The sequence below is a fragment of the Haliotis cracherodii genome, unplaced genomic scaffold (assembly GCF_022045235.1).
Source record: "Haliotis cracherodii isolate W230 unplaced genomic scaffold, xgHalCrac1.p SCAF_13, whole genome shotgun sequence".
Classification (NCBI taxonomy): Eukaryota; Metazoa; Mollusca; class Gastropoda; order Lepetellida; family Haliotidae; genus Haliotis; species Haliotis cracherodii.
The window spans coordinates 9,276,148-9,298,309 of record NW_027266268.1 but is presented as its reverse complement, the minus strand read 5'-3'; the positions used below and the strand labels follow the sequence as shown (position 1 = coordinate 9,298,309).

At 46.9% G+C, this 22,162-nt stretch overlaps 1 protein-coding gene across 1 annotated transcript in view; it reads left to right on the top strand.

Moving 5' to 3' along the window:
* The window catches only part of LOC139459584 (uncharacterized), a 185,452-nt gene that overhangs the window by 2,034 nt on the left and 161,256 nt on the right, over positions 1-22,162 (top strand). The window contains exons 2-10 of the mRNA XM_071241138.1: positions 3,596-3,717; positions 4,354-4,451; positions 6,071-6,280; positions 8,283-8,318; positions 9,539-9,648; positions 10,450-10,663; positions 12,808-12,948; positions 14,066-14,479; positions 15,404-15,556. Coding sequence (XP_071097239.1) covers positions 3,596-3,717; positions 4,354-4,451; positions 6,071-6,280; positions 8,283-8,318; positions 9,539-9,648; positions 10,450-10,663; positions 12,808-12,948; positions 14,066-14,479; positions 15,404-15,556 — 1,498 coding nt within the window. The remainder of the gene's footprint in view (positions 1-3,595; positions 3,718-4,353; positions 4,452-6,070; positions 6,281-8,282; positions 8,319-9,538; positions 9,649-10,449; positions 10,664-12,807; positions 12,949-14,065; positions 14,480-15,403; positions 15,557-22,162) is intronic.

The following is a 22,162-nucleotide window of genomic DNA, read 5'->3' as shown; positions in this document are numbered from 1 at the left end:
GATCTTCAGTAACCCATGCTTGCCGTAAGAGGCGACTATGCCGTAATGGCGACTAACGGGATCGGCTGGTCAGGCTGCTGACTCGGTTGATGCATGTCATCGTATCCCGATTGCGTAGATCGTAGCTCACGATGTTAATCAATGGATTGTCTGGTCCAAAATGATTATTTACAGACTGTTGTTATATAGCTGGACTATTGCTGATTGCGGCGTTTAACAACAAACAAACATAATGTTGAGTACAAATTAACATATGCCATAGGTCGTTATTTGGTGTGAAATAATTAATTGTGCGAACATTCCACGTCTTTGGTTAACAATTCAAGGATTCTACATTATTGTACGTCTTTGGTGTAAGAGTTACTCGAGCTGACTGGAAGAATGCTGGGAATGGTGCGGCCAGCGGTCGGAGTCTGTCTGACTGTCTTGTGGTCGGGTTTCACAATAGCTCGTTACTCAACCCTGTCACCGACACCTTGGTACAACGCGTTAATTGTGGGACGGGGTCAGGGGTCAAGGAGATATCCCTCCTCCCAGTGCGAGTCTCCCCCTTCTTAAGCTATACATCAAGTCGAGCTGGTGTCCAGAGTGCCTATGTTTACCGAGTTGAATATCTCAAGAAGATATGTTTGTTTGTTTATGTGTGTTTTTGTCGTACTCAGCAATGTTCCAACTATATGATGGCGGTCTGTAAATAATCGACCCTGGACTAGACTATCCAGTGATTGACATCATGAGCATCGATCTACGCAATTGGGATACGATGACATGTAATCTTGACCACACATCAGTGTAGTATCTAACTGTAAAATGACATCACTAGACTAACTTTGTCTCTGAAATTAAGATATCGTACAGAAAAAAAACAGTTGTTAAATTGTCTTAATAAAAATATGATAAAGCGCCCAGAGACTCTCTTCATTTTCTGATACTGCAGTAATCTAGACTTGCCAAACATTATAGACTTGCATGGGCTGTATTTGATATATTTGTATCAGGGTCTGTAAGACAGACTATGACATCACTGTGAAGGCCGTTTCGGGTATCCGTAGTAGACATGCATAGGCATGCATCCATCTTCCGCTTGTTTCACAGTAAAGTCCGCGTAATGATAACACCCCCTTAACTGAATTAACTCCTAAATCTTTCATGAGGTAGTGAGTGAATTTTGTTTAGCACAGCATCATTAACTGCCTGGCAAAAGAAACTCTACACTTCTGTTTCATGGTGGCTAAAATTCAAATAAACAAGAAACGGTTCGATGGAGATGTAATTGATACGGGTATTTTAGTTATGTTTGTAATCTTACAAGTACGGTTGCAGTGTTTCGGCGACTGTTTTGATCAAATCCAATTTTCAAGTGTGTACCTTCTTTTGCCTGGCTGTTTATCAGCAAAACCGCGGTCTGTAAGTAATCAAGACTGAGATTAAATTACATATGTTCAGCCCATTGTCCGTTCCTGACCATCCGATCGACATTTTAAGCGCTGACGAGAATGAGGTACTGGGAGCAATCTGACTAGGAATCTCCACAAGGGCAAATCTCTGGTGGGCGTAACATATGATACCATCCGCCCCACATCCTGGTGTAGTCGTGGTAGTGGAGAAGGATTATATCTTCACACGTTGATGACGGTTCATATACTCGTAACTGCCGCAATATTTTAGCAATATTCCAGCAATATGACTGCGGAGAACATCAGAAATCAGCTTCATACACTCCAACCTGGTTTACGGCGTGATGATTGGATGGATGGTTGGTTTGTTGTTTAATGCCGCACTCAGAAATAGTCGAGCTAAATGGTGGTGGTCTGTAAATAATCGAGTCCAATGACTGATATCATGAGCATCGATCCACGCAATGGGGATCGATGACATGCATCAACCAGGTCAGCGAGCCTGACCACCCGTCCCGTTAGTCGCCACTAAGGACAAGTATAGTCGCCTTTTACGGCAAGCATGGGTTGCTGAAGACCTATACTTCTACCCTGGATATTCACGGGCGTGATGAGCTAATGTTTTATGCATCAGGCAACCCCACCGCCCCTCTTTGTGATGCACCACGATCATGGTCGTTGTTGATATGAAGGAGGGGGGTTAACTAGCAGAAAAAATACAACCCTTGAAAGCTGTTCAACTTTTGTATAAAAAATAGTTTATATTCTCAAAATATACTCGAGGAAGGATCATGCTTGACTGTTTTGATCACTGCTATTGGTAAAATCAGTTGCCAATATTGGACAACGTACTAAAATTATGTCTCAAAAGAAAATCAATTACCACGTGGCGATACTAACGTTATCTCCGAATGTCTGGTCCAGACTCAATTATTTAGACGACGCTGTCATTCTGCTGAAATAGTGCTGAGTGGGTCTAAACTGCAATCACACATAGTTATCTCCCCTGATTCGTGAGCGCTAGCACCACCGACGGAAAACGCTAGTTACAAAGCGAGCTCAGTCCCTTGTCAGACAGCAGCGAAGACGATGTGACATGGTGTGTAGACCACAGAAATATATGTCCCATGATATAATTGGCTTATTGTTCAGCTGTGATAAACATCAGCGAGGTGAATAGTTAGCATAAGAAATAGATTTGCAGCAGCCTATACTTGTTGAAAAAGGCGACCTAATAAAACTGGTAGTCATGCTTGAGTTGGTTGCCTTTGAACTTGTCCGGATTTGGGAGGGGTGGGTGGGTGGGGATGGAGGGAGGGGCGGGATGTCTGTTACTCTTAATACCATTCACATTGCATCATCTGAGCTGGTCCAGACCAGATTATTTATAGTCTGGAAGGTAATTTAAGGTACCGACGTTTACTACAATATCTGAAAAACTATCGGACCTACTCCAGTCACAGTTGGTATGAGATTATTAAACAGTCATACATAACCGGATATTACATTTAAAGGCAATCGGTGCATGAATAAAAAATCGGTCTATTTCCAGACTACACAGACCACCGTCATATAGTTAGTTCGCTGAGTGGGGCGTAAAACAAAGAACCTAAATAAAAATCAAAGACACCCTTTTAACCAAAAGTGGTCCAATGTATGGGCGGCCATTCGGAAAGAAAATACAAAGTTGAAATAAGTGACAAACGCATCAAATGATAAATTGCAGCGCCATCTGCAATCTGCCAATCTTTATTGTCAACGTCCTTTTGCAGTTTAGTGTCTTTTTGGCACTGACGTTCTTTAGTACACATTGTTCTTCCTTTACATATGACATCTTTTGTTTGTGAGATGTTCAATGGTATCGTTTTGTATTTTGAGTTCATTATTCGTATGTAAATAAAGACCTTTATTTGTAACATTCATTCTGTATCAACAACATTTGACTATTATTGCGTATGTTTGTCCTTAATTTTTTTTTATCAAATGGCCACCCATACTAAACTTTCACACATAAAAATCAATCATAGCAGCATTTTCTCTGATTCTGGCGACATCTTTGGAACCATAGGTCATGTACGGTTCGTCTGTGGAAGCCAGTGGGACATGAAACATATTACTCTGTTCACATGATCTCAAGTAGAGACAATAATGATCCATCACAGTGCATCACCTATGACATACAGTGTTTCTTTGTTCAGGTTGCTGGAGTTTGGTACATCTCGGAGCGTACCACGTCCATATGGGGGGAGGCGACATGGACCTCGCAGGTGTGGAATTTCGTCCTTGGCCACGATGGAACCATGGTGGTAGTGATAACTGGGTAGGTAACTATGTGTTGGGGTACAGGGTAGGGGGTGGTGTTGGGGGTGTGTGATAACTGGGTATGTAGATCTGTGTTGGGGTATAGGTTCGGCCAGCAGAGAGAGCCTTGTTGGATGACCAGTAGGGAGGACCTTGTTGGACAGTCAGTAGGGAGGACCTTGTTGGACGGCCAGTATGGAGAGCCTTGTTGGACAGCCAGTAGGGAGGACCTTGTTGGATGACCAGTAGGGAGGACCTTGTTGGATGACCAGTAGGGAGGACCTTGTTGGACAGCCAGTAGGGAGGACCTTGTTGGACAGCCAGTAGGGGGAGCCTTGTTTAACTGCCATTATGGAGAGCCTTGTTTAACTGCCAGTATGGAGAGCCTTTTTGGACTGCCAGTATGGATGACCATTGTTGGACTGCCAGTATGCATGACCATAGTTGGACAGCCAGTAGGGAGGACCTTGTTGGACAGCCAGTAGGGAGAGACATGTTGGACGGCCTGTTAGCCCCTTTGCATTAAGCCATATACATGTCTGTTGAATACTTCATTTACTCCATTATGCATTATATAGCCAAATATTATAAGTCTTCACATTCTTTGCATGCACAACAGGACAAACATTTCATTATCCATCTTGTCTGATTTCAGCAATCAGCCGGCCAATTCCAGATGTGCAGACCCTCTTGTGGGATTGTTGGAGTCTACAAGCATCCCAGGCAGCTTCCGCTACATGAAGCAGGACGCAGGTGGGTGGGGAGGGGTCTGGACACAGGTGGGTAAGGACAGGGAGTCTGGACACAGACGGGTGGGAAGGGAAGTTTTGACACAGGTGGGTTGGGAGGGTGTCTGGACACAGGTGGGTGGGGAGGGAGTCTGGACACAGATGGGTGGAGAGGGAATCATGACACAGGTGGGTGGGGAGGGAGTCTGGACACAGGTGGGTGGGGAGGGTGTCTGGACACAGATGGGTGGGGAGGGAGTCTGGACACAGGTGGGTAGGGAGGGTGTCTGGACACAGGTGGTGGGGAGGGTGTCTGGACACAGATGGGTGGGGAGGGAGTCTGGACACAGGTGGGTGGAGAGGGTGTCTGGACACTGGTGGGTTGGGGAGAGTGTCTGGACACAGGTGGGTGGGGAGGGTGTCTGGACACAGGTGGTGGGGAGGGTGTCTGGACACAGGTGGGTTGGGGAGGGAGTCTGGACACAGGTGGGTTGGGGAGGGAGTCTGGACACAGGTGGTTGGGGAGGAAGTCTGAACACAGGTGGGTTGGGGAGGTAGTCTGGACACAGGTTGGGGGGAGGAAGTCTGGACACAGGTGGGTAGGGAGAGTGTCTGGACACAGATGGGTGGGAAGGGAGTCTGGACACAGGTGGGTGGGGAGGGTGTCTGGACACAGGTGGATGGGGAGGGGTCAGGACACAGGTGGGTGGGGAGGGGTCTGGACACAGGTGGGCGGGGAGGGGTCTGGACACAGGTGGGCGGGGAGGGAGTCTGGACACAGGTGGGTGGGGAGGGGTCTGGACACAGGTGGTGGGGACGGTGTCTGGACACAGGTGGGTTGGGGAGGGAGTCTGGACACAGGTGGGTGGGGAGGGAGTCTGGACACAGGTGGGTTGGGGAGGGAGTCTGGACACAGGTGGGTGGGGAGGGTTTCTGGAATCAGGTGGGTGGGGAGGGAGTCTGGACACAGGTGGGTGGGTAGGGGTCTGGACACAGGTGGGTGGGGAGGGAGTCTGGACACAGGTGGGTGAGGAGGGTGTCTGGACGCAGGTGGGCGGGGAGGGAGTCTGGACACAGGTGGGCGGGGAGGATGTCTGGACACAGGTGGGTGGGGAGGGAGTCTGGACACAGGTGGGTGGGGAGGTAGTCATGACACAGGTGGGTGGGGAGGATGTCTGGACACAGGTGGGCGGGGAGGGAGTCTGGACGCAGGTGGGTGGGGAGGGTGTCTGGACACAGGTGGGCATGGAGGATGTCTGGACACAGGTTGGTGTGGAGGGAGTCTGGACACAGGTGGGTGGGGAGGTAGTCATGACACAGGTGGGTGGGGAGGATGTCTGGACACAGGTGGCTGGGGAGGGAGTCTGGACACAGGTGGTGGGGAGGGTGTCTGGACACAGGTGGGTAGGGGAGGGAGTCTGGACACAGGTGGGTGGGGAGGGAGTCTGGACACAGGTGGTGGGGAGGGTGTCTTGACACAGGTGGGTAGGGGAGGGAGTCTGGACACAGGTGGGTGGGGAGGGTGTCTGGACACAGGTGGGTTGGGGAGGGAGTCTGGACACAGGTGGGGAATCTGGTATGTTCATCGATGTGTCTTTATGTAACACATAGATTCAGACCTGCTGTATGGTTAATCTTTTTCAGCAATTCTCAAAGTTGTGACTGTGACCGACACGGCAGCCATTTTTTATGTGTGCTTCAAGATGGAGGATGGTGGAACATGTCCTGTGGAACAGCAAATGGTTGTGTTTGCATCGCGGGACTTGTCCATGACCATAGTGGACAGACAAAGCCTGGTTGAACATCTTAATGACCTGTGTATCGGAGAAGAGGACGTCAGCAGCACACAACAGGGTGAGTCAGTGTCTGGTGGTGGTGGATATATATGGTGAGTCAGTGTCTGGGGGAGGGGGATATCTATGGTGAGTCAGTGTCTGGTGTGGTGGATATCTATGGTGAGTCAGTGTCTGGGGGAGGGGGGGTATCTATGGGTGAGTCAGTGTCTGGGGGAGGGGGGTATCTATGGGTGAGTCAGTGCCTGGGGGAGGGGGTTATCTACAGTGTGAGTCAGTGTCTGGGGGAGGGGGGTATCTGTGGGTGAGGCAGTGTCTGGGGGAGGGGGTTATCTACAGGGTGAGTCAGTGTCTGGGAGAGGGGTTATCTATGGGTGAGTCAGTGTCTGGGGGAGGGGGTTATCAATGGGTGAGTCAGTGTCTAGGGGAGGGGGTTATCTACAGTGTGAGTCAGTGTCTGGGGGAGGGGGTATCTACAGTGTGAGTCAGTGTCTGGGGGAGGGGGTTATCTACAGTGTGAGTCAGTGTCTCGGGGAGGGGGGTATCTATGGGTGAGTCAATGTCTGGGGGAGGGGGGTTATCTATGGGTGAGTCAGTGTTTGGGGGAGGGGGGTTATCTACAGTGTGAGTCAGTGTCTGGGGGAGGGGGTATCTATGGGTGAGTCAGTGTTTGGGGGAGGGGGGTTATCTACAGTGTGAGTCAGTGTCTCGGGGAGGGGGGTATCTATGGGTGAGTCAATGTCTGGGGGAGGGGGGTTATCTACAGTGTGAGTCAGTGTCTGGGGGAGGGGGTTATCTACAGTGTGAGTCAGTGTCTGGGGGAGGGAGGTATCTATGGGTGAGTCAGTGTCTGGGGGAGGGGGTTATCTATGGGTGAGTCAGTGTCTGGGGGAGGGGGATATCTATGGGTGAGTCAGTGTTTGGGGGAGGGGGGTGATCTACAGTGTGAGTCAGTGTCTGGGGGAGGGAGGTATCTATGGGTGAGTCATTGTCTGGGGGAGGGGGTTATCTATGGGTGAGTCAGTGTCTGGGGGAGGGGGTTATCTACAGTATGAGTCAGTGTCTGGGGGAGGGGGTTATCTACAGTTTGAGTCAGTGTCTGGGGGAGGGAGGTATCTATGGGTGAGTCAGTGTCTGGGGGAGGGGGTTATCTACAGTGTGAGTCAGTGTCTGGGGGAGGGGGTTATCTACAGTGTGAGTCAGTGTCTGGGGGAGGGGGTTATCTACAGTGTGAGTCAGTGTCTGGGGGAGGGGGTTATCTATGGGCGAGTCAGTGTCTGGGGGAGGGGGGTATCTACAGTGTGAGTCAGTGTCTGGGGGGGGTATCTACAGTGTGAGTCAGTGTCTGGGGGAGGGGGGTATCTACAGTGTGAGTCAGTGTCTCGGGGAGGGGGTTATCTACAGTGTGAGTCAGTGTCTGGGGGAGGGGGGTATCTACAGTGTGAGTCAGTGTCTGGGGGAGGGGGTTATCTACAGTTTGAGTCAGTGTCTGGGGGAGGGAGGTATCTATGGGTGAGTCAGTGTCTGGGGGAGGGGGTTATCTACAGTGTGAGTCAGTGTCTGGGGGAGGGGGTTATCTACAGTGTGAGTCAGTGCCTGGGGGAGGGGGTTATCTACAGTGTGAGTCAGTGTCTGGGGGAGGGGGTTATCTATGGGCGAGTCAGTGTCTGGGGGAGGGGGTTATCTATGGGCGAGTCAGTGTCTGGGGGAGGGGGGTATCTACAGTGTGAGTCAGTGTCTGGGGGAGGGGGGTATCTACAGTGTGAGTCAGTGTCTGGGGGAGGGGGTTATCTACAGTGTGAGTCAGTGTCTGGGGGAGGGGGGTATCTACAGTGTGAGTCAGTGTCTGGGGGAGGGGGGTATCTACAGTGTGAGTCAGTGTCTGGGGGAGGGGGGTATCTACAGTGTGAGTCAGTGTCTGTGGCAGGATATTTATTTTAAACCATATTTTGTTTGTGTGGAGAGGACATCTCTATGTTTTTTACATCATGTAAAACAAGTTCAGCTATAATGTATTGTGGTTTGGGATGTTGTATAGAATTTGTGCCTTTGTTTTTTTTCAGGCCTGTGCAAGATTCCCCACACCAATGCAAGTCTCGGTAAGCTGCACTTGGTCCTGACATACATTTCCCTTTGTTAAACACTAACATGTGGGGAATCTGTTTTGGACAGTTCCTGATGTAATGGCTTTTAGAAACTGGCATTAGTGTATACACAGATCATTTACTGCTTTCAACTTCTTGCATCTTTCAATGCGATGGATCAATACAAATGCTGGTACCTTTCTGAATCATATGATCAACACCGGGGTTGGACAGGGTTCTATCAGTGATTTATCTAGGATTCCAAGCTTAGTGTCTTTGGCAGGCAAATTGAGAAAAAATCATTATTTTGTTAAAAAATGGGGATTTTTATTTAAGTTATTATTTTCCTAAATTCCGGGGTATTTACTCATTAGATTTTAAACTAAGCATTGAAACCTCTTCCATTATATTGGTCCTGTTGTCAGTGAAATTCAAGACATCTTTGCAAAGCCATAACATCAGTTGAAGCTACAACAGCATAAATTGGGAATTCTTTAGTTCCACTTTGAGAGAGTTTACTGACGTTTTCATCATGTTAAATACAACAAGTGAACTTGCGTTATTAGAATGAGAAACCAGTCGAGAAGGTGCCACTATACCATGCAGGGTTGTTTCGATTGCTTGGTGCTGCTTAGAGTTTAGAGTCGATCTATCGTTGATTTCAAAGGTCATACAAACTAGGATTACTTAGTTCTTGCTCAAAGTAACACAACATGACCGGACCATTTATTTAATTTTTCGGGCCCTTAAGGAAATAGAGTAGACTCAGTGGACCTGTTTTCGTGTTGAACACTGTGTTAACAGGCATCTGTTGAACTGTCCATATTCTGAACATATAGTCCATATTTCAGACAAATCGATATTTCAGTGGTTTATGTAGCATTTCAAGATCATTATATGTAGTCCTTCCAGGCTTTCACATGTCTTTGCCTGAGCTCCAGGAATCTCTTTGTATACTGACACATGAGGAAAATATAAAGTGGAATTTGGGGAATATTTTCAGTGAACTGACAGAAAACAAAGAAATTAGTATGTGGTAGCCAGGCCTGAAGGCAAGCAACATTGCAATCATGTTGTCTGAGTTTGAATCCCGATTCACGTTGTCATACCTGGTCATAAGCTTCACTTGATACTTGTCAAGAGTAAAAATCCACCATGCATTTTCAAAGTGTTTCAGTAACAACTTGATATGAAAACTTGATTTGAAAATGCCGACTGCATGGTTAATGTTTCAGTGAGCAGCAGTGTGTTTGATGGCACCACGCCCGTATTCAGCATCGCCCAGGGGAAGCAGCGTGTGTTGACCTTGACCTGTAGCATCACCAGACCTCAACTTGTTACCAGGGTAACACATGACAAACACCACCTTGATTCAAATGTGTTTGATGTCTCCTTCCGGTGTTGATAAAAAAACAGGATTCAGTACCGTTCAGTACCGTTGTTTCTGAAGTGCCATTAAAATCGGATACAAGTTCTCGTAACCGCTTAAGACATCCCATTACAGGTCACGTCAGAATGACCTTTTGCGAACTTTGACCAACGAATGAAATTACTGACAGGATGTCCAATTTTCGATCACGAGCGTTGATACTACTTAATTTTGTTAATCCGAGGTAGGTAGGTAGGTTTGTCTTTTAAATTAAGTCAATGAAGGTATGTCTCCTGTTGTTTTTGTTAAAACAGACTTTAGATCAAACTTCATTCTTTTTCTTTTATCTGTAATTAGAATTGATAACCTGGTCAGGAGCCTCATAGGACATATAGACAAAATAGAGACCACAACGCAAAACACTGCCATAACATATCAGACCTTTTGCCACCAGTTTACAAGGATCTTCTGTCACTGGGTGTCTTTTAAAGACGTTAGAGAGCGTCTATTACACTTTTGACAGGACCGATAAAGAGGAAGAGGCTTTTCTGCTTTAGTTTTAGAATCTTGCAACAAATGCATTGTTAACATGTTAAAATAACTGATTTTATAGAAATATAAACATTAAAAATATCCCAATTTTGTTGAAAATCATGTTTTTTTAAAAATGTTGCCCGCCAAGGACATTTAGTTTGAAGTCCTAGATAAATCCCTGAAATGGCCACCGAAGTCTGCCATGATGTGTGCATGTCTGAGTAAGAGTTGCCTCCCTTGTAGGTGTCCTGGAGCAAGGTCAGTGAGACTAGCGTGCGGCAGTTGACGGGAGGGACTCAGCGGTTCGTCAGTGACTCCCGGGTCTCCGTCAGCCAACCCTTCCTCAAGGACTGGAACCTGAGGATCGCCAACTTCGGCGCCATGGAGTCTGACGGTGGAGTCTATGTCTGTATGAATGACAAACAAGAGATACGCAAATATCTGGTCTCCATCATGGGTGAGTGGCAGACACTTGGATGAGTGAATGTGTGGATGGGTGAGTGAATGTGTGGATGGTGAGTTATGTATGGTTGGGCGAGTGAATGTGTGGATGGGTGAGTTATGTATGGTTGGGTGAGTGAATGTGTGGATGGGTGAGTTATGTATGGTTGGGTGAGTGAATGTGTTTTGGCTGAGTTATGTATGGTTAGGCGAGTGAATGTGTGGATGGGTGAGTTATGTATGGGTGGGCGAGTGAATGTGTGGATGGGTGAGTTATGTGTTGGTTGGGTGACTGAATGTGTGGATGGTGAGTTATGTATGGTTGGGCGAGTGAATGTGCGGATGGGTGAGTTATGTATGGTTGGGCGAGTGAATGTGTGGATGGGTGAGTTATGTATGGTTGGGAGAGTGAATGTGTGGATGGGTGAGTTATGTATGGTTGGGCGAGTGAATGTGTGGATGGGTGAGTTATGTATGGTTGGGCGAGTGAATGTGTGGATGGGTGAGTGAATGTATGGTTGGGCCAGTGAATGTGTGGATGGGTGAGTGAATGTGTGGATGGGTGAGTTATGTATGGTTGGGAGAGTGAATGTGTGGATGGGTGAGTTATGTATGGTTGGGCGAGTGAATGTGTGGATGGGTGAGTTATGTATGGTTGGACGAGTGAATGTGTGGATGGGTGAGTGAATGTATGGTTGGGCCAGTGAATGTGTGGATGGGTGAGTGAATGTGTGGATGGTGAATTATGTATGGTTGGGCGAGTGGATGGGCGAGTGAATGTGTGGATGGTGAGTGAATGTATGGTTAGGTGAGTGAATGTGTGGATGGATGAGTGAATGTGTCGATGGGTGAGTGAATGTATGGTTGGGCGAGTGAATGTGTGGATGGTGAGTGAATGTATGGTTGGGCGAGTGAATGTGTGGATGGGTGAGTGAATGTGTGGATGGATGAGTGAATGTGTGGATTGTGAGTGAATGTATGGTCGGGTGAGTGAATGTGTGGATGGTGAGTGAATGTATGGTTGGGCGAGTGAATGTGTGGATGGGTGAGTGAATGTATGGTTGGGCGAGTTATGTATGGTTGGGCGAGTGAATGTGTGGATGGGCGAGTGAATGTGTGGATGGGTGAGTGAATGTGTGGATGGGTGAGTTATGTATGGTTCGGTGACTGAATGTGTGGATGGTGAGTTATGTATGGTTGGACGAGTGAATGTGTGGATGGGTTAGTGAATGTATGGTTGGGCGAGTGAATGTGTGGATGGGTGAGTGAATGTGTGGATGGGTGAGTGAATGTGTGGATGGTGAGTTATGTATGGTTGGACGAGTGAATGTGTGGATGGGTGAGTGAATGTATGGTTGGGCGAGTGAATGTATGGTTGGGCGAGTGAATGTGTGGATGGGTGAGTGAATGTGTGGATGGTGAGTTATGTATGGTTGGGCGATTGAATGTGTGGATGGGTGAGTGAATGTATGGTTGGGCGAGTGAATGTATGGTTGGGCGAGTGAATGTGTGGATGGGTGAGTGAATGTGTGGATGGTGAGTTATGTATGGTTGGACGAGTGAATGTGTTGATGGGTGAGTGAATGTGTGGATGGTGAGTTATGTATGGTTGGGCGAGTGAATGTATGGTTGGGTGAGTGAATGTGTGGATGGGTGAGTGAATGTATGGTTGGGCGAGTGAATGTGTGGATGGGTGAGTGAATGTGTGGATGGTGAGTTATGTATGGTTGGGCGAGTGAATGTGTGGATGGGTGAGTGAATGTGTGGATGGGTGAGTGAATGTGTGGATGGGTGAATTATGTATGGTTGGGCGAGTGAATGTGTGGATGGTGAGTTATGTATGGTCGGGTGAGTGAATGTGTTTTGGCTGAGTTATGTATGGTTGGGCGAGTGAATGTGTTGATCAGTGAATGGGTGTGAATTGTGTGGGGTTAGCAGGATGGTTGGGTGGATGGTTGTTTGGATGAATGAGTGGAAGGTTGGGTGGATGGTTGGTTGGATAGGTGAGTGAGTGGATGAGTGAGAGGGTGGGTGGGTGAATGGATTTAGCAAGTAGATGGTCTAGTGGGTGGGTAAGTGGTTGGCTGGATGGGCGAGTGGGTGGATGGGCTGGAGTGGAATAGATTTAGTTGCTGCACGTTATTCATCTCTACTTCTCAGTGCCACCTCACATCGAGGCATCTGTGGAGACAGTGACAGTGGCGGCTGGAGACAGCGTGACTCTGGAGTGTGACGTTGCGGGGACACCAACACCAGCTGTGTCGTGGTACATCAGGAAAAACAACACGCACCAAAACAGACGTGAGTGACCTTCCCCAAGCAGACATCAGTGAGTGAGTGAATTATTTGGGCTGCAGTCAGCACATTTCTATGTTGCCACAAGGCCCTTAGAGTCTCACATCTGGGTCAGGCATGATAGCTTGAGGTAAGAACCACCCAATTTTGAAAACACAATCCTAAATTTTATTAAGTTTTATGACAAGCCATGTAGATGCCCTCAATAATCCCTGTGTGTTTTGACAACTCCTGCAATAGTTGGATGCCCTAATAGTCGCTGTGTGTTTTGACAACTCCTGCAATAGTTGGATGCCCCAATAGTCACTGTGTGTTTTGGCAACTCCTGCAATAGTTGGATGCCCCAATAGTCTGTGTTTGTTTTGACAACTCCTGTAATAGTTGGATGCCTCAAGAGTCCCTGTGTGTTTTGGCAACTCCTGCAATAGTTGGATGCCCCAATAGTCTCTGTTTGTTTTGACAACTCCTGCAATAGTTGGATGCCCCAATAGTCACTGTGTGTTTTGGCAACTCCTGCAATAGTTGGATGCCTCAATAGTCACTGTGTGTTTTGACAACTCCTGCAATAGTTGGATGCCTCAATAGTCACTGTTTGTTTTGGCAACTCCTGCAATAGTTGGATGCCTCAATAGTCTCTGTTTGTTTTGACAACTCCTGCAATAGTTGGATGCCCCAATAGTCTCTGTTTGTTTTGACAACTCCTGCAATAGTTGGATGCCTCAATAGTCGCTGTGTGTTTTGACAACTCCTGCAATAGTTGGATGCCCCAATAGTCAATGTGTGTTTTGGCAACTCCTGCAATAGTTGGATGCCCCAATAGTCTGTGTTTGTTTTGACAACTCCTGTAATAGTTGGATGCCTCAAGAGTCCCTGTGTGTTTTGGCAACTCCTGCAATAGTTGGATGCCCCAATAGTCTCTGTTTGTTTTGACAACTCCTGCAATAGTTGGATGCCCCAATAGTCACTGTGTGTTTTGGCAACTCCTGCAATAGTTGGATGCCCCAATAGTCACTGTGTGTTTTGGCAACTCCTGCAATAGTTGGATGCCTCAATAGTCCCTGTGTGTTTTGGCAACTCCTGCAATTGTTGGATGCCTCAATAGTCTGTGTGTTTTGTGTTCCAGGTTGTGGGGACGCCCAGGTTGATCTTGTCTTCATTCTGGAAACCTCGTCTGAGTTTGGCCTCTTCAACTTCAACCTTGCTCTTGACTTCGTCCGCTTCTACCTAGTCCACAGCGACATCAATGGCGGCAATGTCCGGGTTGGCTTCATGACCTTCAACGACGAGGCTCATGTTGAGTTTCAGATGAGTGACTATTGCGACAAGAAGCAGCTGTATCTGGCACTGCTTAGACTCCAGCATCGGGGCGGCGCCGCCAATGTCAGTGAGGCCATACACGTAGCGCGCACACAGATGTTTCTGCCTCATCACGGCAACCGCAAACATGTAGCTGATGCCATCATATTGATGACGGTGGGGAGAGTCAACGATGATGCCAGCCACATCCTCTCCGAGGCCACTGCCGCCAAGAACAGTGGTGAGTCTTTCAGTGATACTGTAACACGATCAGTTGATTGGTGTATTGTTTTATACTGATGAGTTTGAAAAATTGGTGTTAAATTCAATTTCGCAGAGTTATCCCCTTGCTCTGTGCTATTTGACTTCGTGCATAGTGTCTGCAATGGAGACAAGTTTTCTCAGAAACTACTGAAGTTACATGTTGCTTGTCTTTGAAATACTTGGTGCAGTAAATAACTTTTTACAGAGTTATGGCCCTTGCTCCATGCTTTTCAACCTTGTGTGTAATGTCTGCAATGGGAACCACTTTTCTCAGAAACTACTGATGATACATGAATAAAAGTTTGCAAGCTTATCTTAGAGATACTTGTCATGACTGAGGTAGAGTGTGTATTAGTTTCACATGTACTCGGGGGGCATCGGTGGCCCAGTCGTCTAAGGCGCCGCGATTCATGCAGAGTTGCATCCCTTGGGCACACCAGAAACCTATGATTGTGGGTTAGAATCCCATTGGTTTGTCAGCACCCGTGCTCGTGGGTTTCACACAAGTGGTAGACATCTGAGACCAGCATCACTTTGACTTTCCTCCCACATTAAGCTGACAGGCTGTGATATAACTGGAATACTGTTAAAGGCGGTGTTAAACCCAACTCACTCTGTCACAGCCATGTACTTAATTTTTCTGATGACATAAAGCGATCCTAGCACCTATCTCTTCTTAATTATATGACTTTTTTAAATAGTTTACTGTCACTACTATATGAACAAAGATAATTCTAATGGGCACCATGGCAGGGGATAGTGAGAACACTGTTTAGAGATATTCTTCCTACATTTCACCTCACCTAACCTCTTCCATGGAATAGGCAAGTACTTGAAAACAACTCTAGTTGATATGTAGGATCATACATGTTGTACATACAGATGTTATGGTTCTGTCCAGGAATCCACATGTACGTCGTCCAGAGCAGTTTGGCCCACACTGCCGAGGTCGGAGCAATTGCCAGCACACCTGTGGAGGAGAACCGGTTCTCCCTGGCTCAGTTCCAGGAACTCAAGGAGCTCCGGAACTCCATGTTCAAGTCACACTGTCCAGGTCAGTCAAGGTTCCTTCTGTTCAGGGCAACATGATTTGGAACGGTAGTCACAACTGAATTTAGAAGCATAAGGGCAAAAAACAGCCTCAGGTCAACACGATCTGTCACAGTAGTTACATGTCAACTCATGTATGTCAGCTCCAGGGGCATGTAACTCCTGTATGTCAGTTCCAGGGGCATGTAACTCCTGTATGTCGGCTTCAGGGGCATGTTATTCTGTATGTCGGCTCCAGGGGCTTGTAACTCTGTATGTTAGTTCCAGGGGCATGTATCTCCTGTATGTCAGTTTCAGGAGCATGTAACTCCTGTATGTCAGTCACAGGGGCATGTTACTCCTGTATGTCAATTCCAGGGGCATGTAACGCCTGTATGTCAGTTCCAGGGGCATGTAACTCCTGTATGTCAGTCACAGGGGCATGTAACTCTGTATGTCAATTCCAGGGGCATGTAACTCCTGTATGTCAGTCACAGGGGCATGTAACTCTGTATGTCAATTCCAGGGGCATGTAACTCCTGTATGTCAGTCACAGGGGCATTTATCTCCTGTATGTCAGTCACAGGGGCATGTTACTCCTGTATGTCAGCCCTGTGGACTAGTTAATCATGTATTTAATTTCCAGGGGCATGTAATTCCTGTATGTCAGCCCTGGGGCATGTAACTCCTTAGGTCAGCCCTGGGGCATGTAACTCCTTAGGTCAGCCCTGGGGCATGTAATTCCTGCATGTCAGCCCTGGGGCATGTAATTCCTGTATGTCAGCCCTGGGGCATGTAACTCTTGTATGTCAGCCCTGGGGCATGTAACTCCTGTATGTAACTTCCAGGGGTATTGCTATTGTCATAGCTGAAAGCAGTTGCATGAAACCATAACAATAGATGTACAACTGTTGGCCAGTAAATGAGTTAATTCAAGGCCAGTGAGCCACCTGACTCACTTACAAGGATTGTAGGTGTGCTTCAATCAGTTTCATCTCCCTTATCCGTCCATCTTTCAGTAAAGTGAGGCTGTCAAAGAGTATCTGTTCCTTGTGGGTAATTATTGCTTTGTACTATATTTTCGAGGGGAATTATTCCTATGGAACAGTTTTATTAGGAATTATATTGTCTGTGTGGAACTGATTATCGTTGACAAGGTCAGTGCAGTCCATATGTTGCAGAAGTCAGCATCAGTTGGGGCATCTGTCCTGACAGCAGCGGTATTGTGACCACTTATTTATTGGGGGAAGTTTAATTATTGTGTCCCAGGTTTTATTGGGGACATTTTATGACCAAGGTTTACTAATCAAGTATTGTGACCAAGGTTTTGCTCAGCAAGTATTGTATTTCAGGTGAAGTTTAGTGACCCAGGTATTGCTTGGGAACACAGGAACTTGATGGTAATTTGTAAGCATTATTTACACTGGGCAGATAATGTGTACCCCTCACCATATATGGAATAGTAAAGGAGTGACATTCGCCATCTCGGACGAGCTTTCTAATCCTCAATTCAAGCAATATCTGTCACTATAAATCATTAATCAATACAGTGGCATACAACTGTAGGTGTATATATTCAACCTCTGTCCGTTCATCAGCTCTGTATCCTTCAAAGCTCTGTACCCTCCCCCAGCTCTGTCCACTCCCCAGCTTTGTCCCCTCCCCAGCTCTGTCCCCTCCCCCAGCTCTGTCCTCTCCCCCAGCTCCCTATCCTTCCCAGCTCTGTCCCGTCCCCAAGCTCTATCCCCGCCCCAGCTCTGTCCCCCCACCCCCCAGCTCTGTCCCCTCCCCAAGCTCTATCCGCTACCCCAACTCTATCCCCTCCCCCAGCTCTGTCCCCTCCGCCAGCTCTGTCCCGTCCCCCAGCTCCCTATCCTTCCCAGCTCTGTCCCCTCCCCCAGCTCTGTCCCCTCCCCAGCTCTGTACTGTCCCCCAGCTCCCTATCCTTCCGGGCTCTGTACCCTTCCCAAGCTCTGTCCCCTCCCTAGCTCTGTCCCCTCCCTAGCTCTGTCCCCTCCCCAGCTCTGTCCCCTCCCCCAGCTCTGTCCCCTACCCAGCTCTGTCCCGTCCCCCAGCTCCCTATCCTTCCCAGCTCTGTCCCCTCCCCAAGCTCTGTCCCCTCCCCCAGCTCTGTCCGCTCCCCCAGCTCTGTCCCCTCCCCAGCTCTGTCCCCTCCCCCAGCTCTATCCCATACCCTAGCTCCCTATCCTTCCCAGCTCTGTCCCCTCCCCCAGCTCTGTTTCCCCCCCCCAGCTCTGTCCGCTCCCCCAGCTCTGTATCCTTCAAAGCTAGCTCTGTTCGCTCCCCCAGCTCTGTCCCCTCCCCCAGCTCTGTCCCCTCCCTGGCTCTGTATCCTTCCAAGCTCTGCCCAGCCCCCCCCACCCCCCCAAAGCTCAGTATCCCCCCAGCTCTGTCCCTTCCCCCTGAATCCTCTGTATCCTCCTCTGTATCCTATGTCCTCTCTCCCAGGTCTGTATCTTCTCCCATGTCTGTACCATCCCCATCAGTGTACCCCCTCAGCTCTGTAACCTCTCTCCCTTCAGCAATCTCATTCTCTGACCATTGCTTACTTGAGCAGAAACAACACACATGACATGGGGAAAATTCATTATTCTCTATTTAATTTCACTCAATGAAATTCATATCTCCATTTTGACAAATCACTTTTAGGGCACTATATCTTGATTAGTAAAAAGTCCAGGTTAGTTCATATTGCGAACCTGGCAATATTATATTATCCTCATCCCCGATCAATACTGCCCCTCCCCTGGGGAAGTGCTTCCAGCTTATGATGGCAGCAAGAGGCTTTATAGATTCCTCCACCAGCTCCCCAGGATCCTCGGTATCTGATCTCCTCATCTCCTTATCCCGATCCTCAACCCTCCCTCATTCAATCCTGGGCCCTCACCCACTGTTCCCCCATCTCTCCCACAAGCGCTGGACCTCTCTCCATCTAAGTTCCTTACCGCTCTGTCCTACCCAACCCAATTTCCCTCCTATCCCCTCAGTCTGCCCCCTCTCTCCTCAATCTGCCCCCTCTCCCCTCACTCTCCCATAGCAGGGGCCTAATCCTTTTCTCCATCTAGGACCCCCATCCCTCTCCCCCCACTCAACCATAGCCGCGACCTGACCTCTCGATCTAAGGCAAACCCCTCTCCCCTCACTCTCCCATAGCAGGGTCCTAATTCTCCTCTATAGAGGCCTCCCCCTCTCCCCTCACTCCTATAGCCTAAGGGGGCCTTATCCCTTTTCTCCATCAAGGACTCCCCCCCCCCCCCCCCCCCCCAAAAAAAAAAAAAAAGAAGAAGAAAAAAGCAGGGGCCTATTTCTTATTTTACCTCTCCATATAGGACCCCCACTCTCTCCCCTCGCTTCCCCATTGCAGGGGCCTGACCACCTCATCACCTCTCCATCTATAATCCACCCCTCTCCCCTCGCTCCCCCAGAGCAGTGAGTAATCCTTTTTCTCCAACAGTGGCCCAATTCCCCACTTTCCCCAGCATCCCATTTCCCTCTCTCCCCTAGGGACGACTTCCCCATCTCATTCACGGAAATTGATATTTGATGTTTTTTCATATGCTCCCCACCCCCCACCCCCCTCCCCTACCTCCCCTGCTTCCTTGTCTCTTCCTGCCTTTTCTGTTCAATCATCTGAAAAGTGCTTGTTACACTAGGACATCCTGACTATCAGGCTACTGCCTGCCCATCAGAAACAGGTGCTTCTTTGATTGCCTTATTATACTACAGCCCCAGCACTGGCTGACTTGCAGTGGAATGAGAAGAATATTTATCTGGCAACGGTCCCGGACTTATCCCTGTATCATCAACATTCATCACATCGGCCAACACTGGAGCCAGTCACACAGCATGCCACCAAAATCTAAATTGGAAAATAGATGGTTTTGAACAATATCCGTACGTTACTCCATTGTTCCAAATATTCTCAGCTCATGCTGCTCAGAACAACATGTAGACTGTAACCTACCAGCTTCAAAGATAGATTTTCACTCCCGATCTGATGAAGAGTTATATGCAGGTTATTTTGTATATCACCCAGAGTCATTTTTTAAGTTCATATAGAAACATGTGACTGTGACAAGGCTGTACTATGACATCATGAGCGCCACTTAATGGCACTATGTCAGTAACACTTCAGGGCTGTGATATCTCAAATATTGCCTACTCACTTGACTGTGGGGTCTTACATATTGTCTCTTCATAGCTGTGGTATCTCACATTCTTGTCTGTAGTATCTCATATATTGCCTACCTTCTTGGCTGTGGTATCTCACATATTGCCTACTTTCATGTTCAGTCAAGTCTCGTTAATCCAACACTCGTTAATCCGACAATTAGCTTTATCCGACACTAATGATAGGAACCTATTAAATCAGTGCTATTTAGACCCGTTAATTCGTCAGTCTCGCACTCCGACTCCGACACACCTAATTTGCAGCGAAATACCGTAATCACTCATTAATCTGTCTCTTTAATCCGACACAGTGATCAGAGTACTCCGTGGTCATCTGCCTGCGAGTACACATTTAGTGTTTTGATGCAAGACGAGTCGGCTGGTTGCTGCATATTACAATGGCTGCAGAGATACACATGCTTAACAATAAATAATTAAAGTTTAAATAAAGAAAATAGGATTAATCGCATGCTTAGATTACCTCAATCTCATTAAAATCATATACAAGTTCTCGCTATCGCCGAGGACATCCCACTACAGGTGGTCACGTCAGAACACCCTTTCGCGAACTATGACCGACCAATGAAATAACTAACAGGCAGTTAACGTCAACCACTTATTTCATTTATATTTTTTTATTATGTGTTTCTGTCGTTATCTATCGTGTAGTTGTCCGATTTTCGATCACGGATGTTGATACTACTTAATTTCGTTAATCCGACATACTCATTAATCCGACAAAATCATATGCAACCAACAATGTCGGATTAACAGGACTTGACTGTATGTGGTATCTTACATATTGCCTACCTTCATGTATGTGGTATCTCAAATATTGCCTACCTTCATGTATGTGGTATCTCAGATATTGCCTACTTTCATGTATGTGGTATCTCACATATTGCCTACTTTCATGTATGTGGTATCTCACATATTGCCTACCTTCATGTATGTGGTATCTCACATATTGCCTACCTTCATGTATGTGGTATCTCACATATTGCCTACCTTCATGTATGTGGTTTCTCACATATTGCCTACCTTCATGGCTATGGTATCTCATATATTGCCTACCTTCATGTATGTGATTCTCACATATTGCCTACTTTTGCGTATGTGATATCTCTCATATTACCTACTTTCATGTATATGGTATCTCACATATTACCTACCTTCATGTATGTGGTATCTTGCATATTGCCTACCTTCATGGCTATGGTATCTCACATATTGTCTACCTTCATGTATGTGGTATCTCACATATTGCCTACTTTCATGTATGTGGTATCTTGCATATTGCCTACCTTCATGTATGTGGTATCTCACATATTGCCTACCTTCATGTATGTGGTATCTCACATATTGCCTACTTTCATGTATGTGGTATCTCAAATATAGCCTTCCTTCATGTATGTGGTATCTCACATATTGCCTACCTTCATGTAGGTGGTATCTCACATATTGCCTACCTTCATGGCTATGGTATCTCACATATTGCCTACCTTCATGTATGTGGTATCTCACATATTGCCTACCTTCATGGCTATGGTATCTCACATATTGCCTTCTTTCATGGCTATTGTATCTCACATATTGTCTACCTTCATGTATGTGGTATCTCACATATTGCCTACTTTCATGGCTGTGGTATCTCACATATAGCCTACCTTCATGTATGTGGCATCTCACATATTGCCTACTTTCATGTATGTGGTATCTCACATATTGCCTACCTTCATGTATGTGGTATCTCACATATTGCCTACCTTCGTGTATGTAGTATCTCTCATATTACCTACTTTCATGTATATGGTATCTCACATATTGCCTACCTTCATGTATGTGGTATCTCACATATTGCCTACTTTCATGTATGTGGTATCTCACATATTGCCTACCTTCATGTATGTGGTATCTCACATATTGCCTACCTTCGTGTATGTAGTATCTCTCATATTACCTACTTTCATGTATATGGTATCTCACATATTGCCTACCTTCATGTATGTGATTCTCACATATTGCCTACTTTTGCGTATGTGATATCTCTCATATTGCCAACTTTCGTGTATGTGGTATCTCACATATTACCTACTTGTTTGGCTGTGGTATCTCACATATTACCTACTTATTTGGCTGTGGTATCTTCTCATATTGCCTCCCTTCATGGCTGTGATACCGCTCAGATTGCCTACCTTCATAGCTGTGATATCTCACATAAACTCATGAAAAGAAGTGTGATTATTTCAAACATTTCACTCTTTGATTTGTTCAATGAAATTATTTGTGTTGTTCTTTTAGTACGTGTTCCCTTATTTTAGCCCTCAGTATATATGTTGGTGACAGGCAAAAATACCCTTCTGAAATAATTGAGAATATCAGTATGTGCTTGACTCATCAAGACATCTTTCTGTGAATGATTTGCCTCTCCTTTGAATAA